We start from the raw sequence: 8328 nt of genomic DNA on the forward strand, positions 1-8328 counted from the left end.
AGTAAGAAAATATAGTGCATTTTTCTTACGGCCACCTTATGATTCGTTTTTCCCATTGAACCCAGTTTTTAGGATCTCTAATCACTGGGTTGGGTGTCCTCATATATGGCTCATGACGATATGGGCTTCAATCCCATCCCCCTCGATGTATTCCAGACATTTTCTCTTGCCAAGCCCTTAGTTAAAGGATCTGCAAGATTATCACATGATTTAACGTAATTCACATTAATAATTCCATCACTCAAATATGATCTCACAGTACTGTGCTTTCTTCTTATAGGTCTGGATTTACCGTTATAATAACGGTTATTTACTCTACCAATAGCTGCAGTGCTATCACAATGAATCAATATAGGTGGTATAGGTTTTTCCCACAAGAGAATTTCATGCAATAAATTAATCTCTCAACCAATTTGCTTCTTCACTTGCTGAAGCTAGAGCAATAAGTTCAGCTTCCATGGTTGAATTAGAAATTATTGTTTGCTTTTTTGATTTCCAACAAATAGCACATCCACCTAATGTAAAAATATAACCAGTGGTAGAGAGAGAATCACCTGACAAAGTATTCCAATCGGCATCACAAAAGCCTTCAAGTACAGCAGGATATTTTTTATAAATTAATCCATAATTTTTAGTACCAAGCAAATATTTCATAACACGCTCAATTGCATGCCAATGTTCTTTACCTGGTTTACTTGTGAACCTGCTAAGTACTCCAACTGCATATGCAATGTCAGGTCTAGTGCAGTCAGTTGCATAGCGCAAACTGCCAATTATGCTAGCATATTCCTTTTGATTAATCACATCATTTTCACTTTCAACAGGAAATAAGTGAACACTAGAATCAAAAGGAGTAGACACATGCTTGTGGCCAACATAATCATATTTCTTCAAAATTTTCTCAATATAATGTGACTGATCAAGAAAAATACCATCACATGTTTTTGTTATTTTCATGCCCAAAATAACATTAGCCTCACCAAGATCTTTCATATCAAAATTGCTCTCAAGCATAGTTTTTGTCTCATCAATTACATGCAAATTTGAGCCAAAAATTAACAGATCATCCACGTAGAGACTAATAATAACATGTGAATTTTTCCAAGATTTATAATATATGCATTTGTCACATTCATTTGATTTATAACCATTTCCAATCATGCAGGAATCAAATTTGTCATGCCACTGTTTAGGAGCCTGCTTTAAACCATAAAGGGATTTAGATAACTTACATACCTTGTGCTCTTGACCAGGTTCTATAAAACCTTCTGGTTGGTCCATATAGATCTCTTCATCTAAATCACCATTTAGAAAAGCTGTTTTCACATCCATTTGATGAATAATCAAATCATGAATTGCAGCAATAGCAATCAATAATCTAATTGATGTAATCCTTGTAACCGGAGAAAAAGTATCAAAAAAGTCTAGATCATGTTTTTGCTTAAAGCCTTTAGCAACAAGTCTAGCTTTATATTTATCTACACTTCCATCCGGTTTGAGCTTTTTTCTAAGGACCCATTTACACCCAATGGTTTTAAAACCTGTTGGTAAATCTACTAATTTCCAAGTATTATTAGAAATTAGAGACTCCATTTCATCATTCACAGCCTCCTTCCAAAAATTGCATCTGGTGATGATAAAGCTTCATGTAAAGAAATAGGATTTTCCTCAACATTATAAACATAATAGTCAGGGCCAAAATCTTTTTCAACTCTAGCTCTCTTACTTCTTCTAGGTTCATTTTCATTAGTTTGTTGTATATGTAAATTAGAAGAAGAAGAACTAGGTTGTGAAAAAATATTTTCTCTAGATTCTTGACCCCCACTATTTTTTGATTTAAAAGGAAATTTTTCTTCATGAAAAATTGCATCACCAGATTCAATCACAACATGATTTTCAACATCAAGAAATCTATAAGCTGTACTATTTAAAGCATATCCAACGAAAACACAAGTAGTAGCTCTAGCACCCAATTTTGGTCTTTTAGGATCAGTTAGCCTCGCAAAGGCTAGACAACCCCAAACTCTAAGATAACCCAAATTTGGTTTATGCCCCTTCCACACCTCAAAAGGTGTAATTTTTGTATTTTTATGTGGCACTCTATTCAACACATAACAAGCAGTTAAAACTGCTTCACCCCAAAGATTAGAGGGAGCACCTGAATCAATCAACATGGCATTTGTTAACTCAATCAAAGTTCTATTTTTTCTTTCTGCCACACCATTAGATGCAGGTGAATAAGGTGGAGTAACTTCATGAATCACTCCTAAAGATTGAACAAAAGAATTGAATTCAGAAGAATCATATTCTCTCCCTCTATCACTTCGGAGTCTTTTAATTTTTCTACCGAATTGATTTTCAACCTCAAGGAGGAACTCTTTAAATTTGGCAAAAGCATCACTTTTATTTTTCAACAAATAGACATGAGCATATTTAGAACAATCATCAATAAAAGTGATAAAATACCTGTTACCTCCACGAGTTAAAATTCCCTCAAATTCACACAAGTCTGTATGAATTAATTCCAATAGCTCGGTATTCCTTTCAACAATTTTGTGAGGCCTTCTAGTAATTTTTGCTTTACTGCAAGTCTCACATTTTTCAAAATCTTTTTGCACTGAAGGAATTAAACCCAAGTTACTCATGATTCCCACATATCTACTATTTATATGACATAAACGTGCATGCCAAAAATTCAAAGAAGAGAGCATGTAAACTGAAGTAGATGCTTTATTATTATTCTCAACATTCAATTTGAACATGCCATCACAAGCATAACCTTTGCCCACAAATACACCTTTTTTGGTGATCACATATTGGTCAGATTCCATAGTTTGTTTAAAACCAGCCTTATTAAGAAGATAACTAGACATCAAATTTTTTCTCATGGAGGGTGTATGCAACACATCTTTCAAAGTTAGCACCCTACCAGAAGTAAATTTGAGTTCCACCTCACCAGTTCCAAGCACATGAGTAGTATGTGAATCTCCAAGCATTACTGTTTTGGGCTCCTTAAAAGGAGTGTATTTCTTGAACCAATCTTTATCATAGCAGATATGCCTATTAGCACCACAATCTGCCCACCATCCTTCAACACTTTGAACCATATTTACATCAGTTATCATTGCCACATATGGTTCTTCAGTGACGTGAGCTTGAGGAACAGCCTCACGTTTTCGATAATTGCAATTTCGAGCAATATGCCCACTTTTGCCACAAACATAACAACAAGTATATTGTTGCTTATTTTCTGAAGGAGGATATTGGTTCTTATTCACATAGCTTGGTTTGCCTTTATTCTGTTGGTGAGGTTTACCAACTTTTTTCATATTTTTCTTCTTTGGCTGCATAAGAGAATTTGTATGAAAATGACCATTGGGCATATTATTATTGGAAGATACTAAATTTACCTTGGAGGTGTTATTGTTCGTATCTTGCATAAGAACATCTTGACCTCTTGCTTCCTCCTCAACTCGGATGCGAGTCGTCAAGGTCTCCAAGGAAATCTCCTTTTGTTTATGACGCATGGATTTTTGAAACTTTCCATGAAGGTGGAAGTTTATCAATGATACCAGCCACCACTAGATTTTCACCAATTTTGACACCTTCAGATGTAACTTCAGCTACAATCATTTGGAAGTCTTGTACTTGCTCCGCAACCGACTTGCCATCCACCATTTGATATCGGAAAAAACGGCTTGCAGCATATTTTTTCGCACCAGCTTCCTCGGTGTCATATTTGCTCTGTAATGCTTTCCAAATTTTCTTGACAGAAGAATATGTTGTATCATAATAATCATAAAAATGATCAGCAAGACAGTTCAAGAGATAGTACCGACAATTATACTCATCTTTTTGAAATTTTTCAACTTTTTCTTCATGAGCAAGGAGTTCATCATCCTTCATGCCTTCGGTACTATTCTTTGTTGGATTCTTCTCCGTTAGCACATAGGCAACTTTGAGAAGATTAAGGTAAAAGAGAACTTTTCCCTTCCATCTCTTGAAATGTGCACCTTTGAAGCGGAAAGGCTTGTTGAGATCTCCCACATTGTCAAGCGGCTTCTCTTGAGTACGCTCCATCTTCTATGAATCTCCTTAAAATTGTTGGTGAAATTACAATAAAATTATAATTTCTATATGAGAAACTCGTTGACAAAAGGCTGAGGCACGGGTATCTCGCTCTCTTTAAGGAGATTCAAGCCCTCTGCGGAACAATGCCGGTGCACCAGAAATCTCTTGACTTGTCCCCTCCAGGATACAACAGCCCAACAACAAGTTGTGTTGCTCACACCAATCTGCACAAATTGGAGGAACCCAAAGCTCCACCAAAAGAACACCTTTCTTTGGCCAAGAAACACACAAGACTCTTTTGGGGGATTTTGGAAAGAAAGTTGATGGGTGAATAGTTGAGTAAAAGTTTGATGTGTTTTAGCATGCAACAAATGGTGCTATTTATAGGCTCTTAGGACACTCCCTACCATTAATAGGGTAGTAACCAAAAGCCATATGTTACAAGAATTAAAACCCAAAATAAATCAAAATAAAACACCATGAGTTACAAAATAAAATTCAAAATAAATTCTGAATTTAAACACACAAATAAATTCAGATTTTAAACACAAAATAAATTCACCCAAATTTAATTTCAATAATAAATAAAATATTAAAATGTAACAACACATTCGAATTATTATGAACTATTTCTAACTGATCACTAGTATTTATATGTGACTTTGGCAGACTAGTTGTTTGCCTCGTGTTTCAAAGTTTGAGCTCATCGCTCTTGTTTCATGGATTTTTGTTTTGTTAACCGGCCCGTTTTTTGGGGGAAGAGCTAAATAGTACAATTTTAATGTGGTTGGGCAAGGCAGTTGACACCAATGTCAAGGCCAGGAGGGTAGGAGCAGTGGTATCTGAGGTTGGGCAAGGTAGATTCATTAGGTAGTTGAGTGAGGGTTGTATGTGTTTAAAGGGTAAAAGAGGATTTCAAAATTTTCAAAAAAATTGAGAGATCCAAATAGCAAATTTGGAGGTATGAATAGAACCAACCGTTTTGTTTTGTTTTTTTTATTTTTTTTTTTATTTTTCAATTCTACTCATGCTTAGATTACAATTGATTGTTGCCTAACACCAAATCATGTTGAATCCTTGTTCTAAAAAATTGTTCAACGTGCAAATAAAAAAGAAAGTGCAAAAGCAAAGAAATATATACACATGTAATTCAATCAATAGATTTGCACATACATGTAGGGGTATACATCACATCTCTTGCATAAACACATGTATATATATGAATTAGAAGTTTATTTGATTCTTGCAAATTATGAAAATATAATGTGAAATACACACACACGCGCACACACACAAGAACACAATTATATAAATGTTGGGCAACCACGAAGAACAATAAATAATCGAAAGGAAAGATCAATGAGCAATCTCATGGGACACAGATGATTGAATAATTTCTCTTTTATTGATAATGAGACGGTAAGGGAGGCAAAAGTACATGTGCTTACCTATACTAGTTCCGTAGTCCAAACTATGCCGACTAGGAACCCTCGAGCATAACGGGCTTAAATAGCCAAGGTAGTGGGAAACATGTACTTAGTTGAGGAGACTAAATGCTAAATTAAATAAATTACAGGCTAATTACCAAAACACCCCTAAGCAACCAACCAAAGGCTTAACTAATGACCCTGAACAAGTTTGCTTGCGGCATTACAAGTGCGGCGCCTAACATCCAATCAATATATATATATATATATATATATTTAAGACCTAAAATTAAAAATAAAAATTAATTTAGTTTTGCAAGATTATGATGTGGCAAAATATATTGTGAAATTTGATCAGAAGCTTCCATTGCTTCTCCCTAAAGCACATTTACAGAGAAAGTAATATGGTAGCAGATTGCCTTGCTAAGGAGAGCCTTAGCATCAATCATGCTTATGGGATAATTGAGTTTGATGGTCCTCCCATTCATGCCTCTTCTGCTTATCTTGATGATCTTGATGGAGTAACTCGGCAAAGAAGAATCTCTGTTAGGCCTAATGATAGGCCAAACTAGCTAGTTCTTTTTTAGTCTGTTTCTTTGTTTTTGGGTCTTTTTGACCCCTTACTTACCAAATATGTATATATATATATATATATATATATATATATATAGTGAAATTAAAAATAAAAATTAAATTTACTTAAATGACATAACACCTACAATTGAAGCTCTCTATCATCGGCCAATGTGAAAATCAGAAAACAAAAACGCATTCCATATTATATTAAAAGTTGCTTCCACTTTTCAAATGACGATTCCAGCAATACTCTATATGGTAGCTAGTAGTGGTGATATAGTTTGGCGTTATGCGATACTATGTGCATGTAAATCATTGCTCATCATAATATAAACAAGAATAACGTGGCAAATCTAAAAAAGTCCTATGTATCTGACTATCTGAGCACCGGGGAACATGCAATAGACAAGGACCTTATCAAATATCCATAAAATCTCACCAAAACCCACAAAATTACAAAACTTCAATGATAGAAAAAGTGTTTGATTTTCTTGAAAGGTACTTAATGAATATAGTACAATATTACAAGCATGGGATAGTGCCTAACTCATGTGAGGGCTACCGAAAATAAACCCAGAAGCAATCTAATTAATAAATTAAGCCTACCATTCTCCGTAGCACTAATCTTCATGTTCTTCGCTGAAATCCAAGGTCATTCACCTGGAATTTCAAAATTTCCGTGATCTCTCTGGGACGCTATCAGAATCCGGACGCATGTCCACGACCAAATCCGCGAAAGCACTCAGTATGAACCTGTGGGACTTCTTCTCGTTGAGATTGAGATAACAAAGCAGAAGCTCTTCCATGAAATTCCAATCGACCTTTGCCTTGTTTCTGAGGCGAGCCTCAACCATGTCATGCATGGATCTTCCAAACTCGTCGCCAGGGTTGGGAGAGTACATCAACACTGAGATACAGTCACTGGGAAGTGCCACATGATCGTTGTTATTAGAATGTGATGTGATAGCAGAGTCGTTTAGGGTTCGTGTTGACATTGACCTGGATCCTGCGTCCTCAGATGTCGTGGTGGTTGTACTAGTCCGAACAGAGCTTGACAGCCGACCTGGGGACACTGAAAACCTGTGTGAGCCACAGAGATCCGCTGCCAGTGGATCAATATTCAGTCGAGGGGATTCGAACAGAAACCCATCTTGGTTTTGGGTTTCTTGATGATCAGGACGACGCTTCTTCAGGTGTAGAGTTTTATCCCAAAAGGGCTCGTTTGTGCTTTCATTTTCATGATCACCAGGACGGCCTTCTTCCATTTGTAGGGTTTTATGCCGAAGGGCATCACGAGGACGACGATGTAGATCTTTCTCTTCTCTTCTTTCGTCGTCGTTGATGGAGTCTCCTTGATCGTCTCTTGGGTACAGAGACCTGAAATTCTCGAAGAGAAACTCATCAATATCTGAGAGTGTTGCCGCATCATCATCTTTGTCATGAGTCTCATCGTTGTTGATAGCGAAAGATAGGGTTTTGGGGTGTTTACAGGCTCGCATCCATTTTTTAGAGGGGAATTGGATTGAAGGGGGTGGTTTCTTAATCTTGGTGAGGTAATCTTGGAGACGCTTTTGGAGTTTCTTGGGCATTTTTCTCAAAAGTGTTTGGTTAACTTTGATGGGTTTGAGTGAGGAGGTTTTGTAGTGGACTGGTTTATAAATAAACCATTAAAGAAAGTAACATAATTATAATCGTTTTTGAATAACGTACATAGACATTAATTTGGATGGGAATTTCAGATTTGGGTAAAACTTGCACAAAATTTATTTGAGGTGGCTTTGTTCGCTATTATGCCAAGATTTTGACCATTTCTGAAAAATGTTGAATACACTAGGAGTAGTTTGGAAGCAACATAATGGGGTTATTGTAAATAAGTGTATTAATAAGGTATCTTGTTGATATTTATTTGACGGTTTATGCGAGATACTAATGTTAATTACTGGAGTTGTAGATTAATTCAAACGTAATAAATTGATTTTTATGTATTAATAAGGTATCTTGTTGATATTTATTTGATGGTTTATGTGAGATATTAATGTTAATTGCTGGAGTTGTAGATTAATTCAATCGTAATAAATTGAGTTCGTTCGCTTTTCATTTTGAAGGGAACTGATTCTATGCACCGACTGTGCACTTACACTGACGATTATTTTAATAGTAAGAAACGATCTCAGCCATTCATTTGTGGGGTCAGCCATCTATGTAATCTAAGCCGTCTGTATGTGCAAACTTTCTTTAACGTTAACGTTAACTT

At 35.9% G+C, this 8328-nt stretch overlaps 1 protein-coding gene across 1 annotated transcript; it reads right to left on the reverse strand.

Annotated features, from left to right (window-relative positions):
- Positions 1-6527: 6527 nt before the first annotated feature.
- On the reverse strand, positions 6528-7707 carry LOC112185708 (transcription repressor OFP14). The gene has a single exon (XM_024323994.2). The coding sequence runs from the start codon at positions 7661-7663 to the stop codon at positions 6743-6745; it is 921 nt and encodes a 306-aa protein (XP_024179762.1). The 5' UTR covers positions 7664-7707; the 3' UTR covers positions 6528-6742.
- Positions 7708-8328: the final 621 nt, after the last annotated feature.

This window comes from Rosa chinensis, chromosome 2 (genome assembly GCF_002994745.2).
Source record: "Rosa chinensis cultivar Old Blush chromosome 2, RchiOBHm-V2, whole genome shotgun sequence".
Taxonomy (NCBI): domain Eukaryota; kingdom Viridiplantae; phylum Streptophyta; class Magnoliopsida; order Rosales; family Rosaceae; genus Rosa; species Rosa chinensis.

Bases quoted from the DNA above. Each gene is read 5' to 3' on its own strand.
- LOC112185708 (XM_024323994.2), bottom strand. From the start codon at position 7,663: ATGCCCAAGAAACTCCAAAAGCGTCTCCAAGATTACCTCACCAAGATT.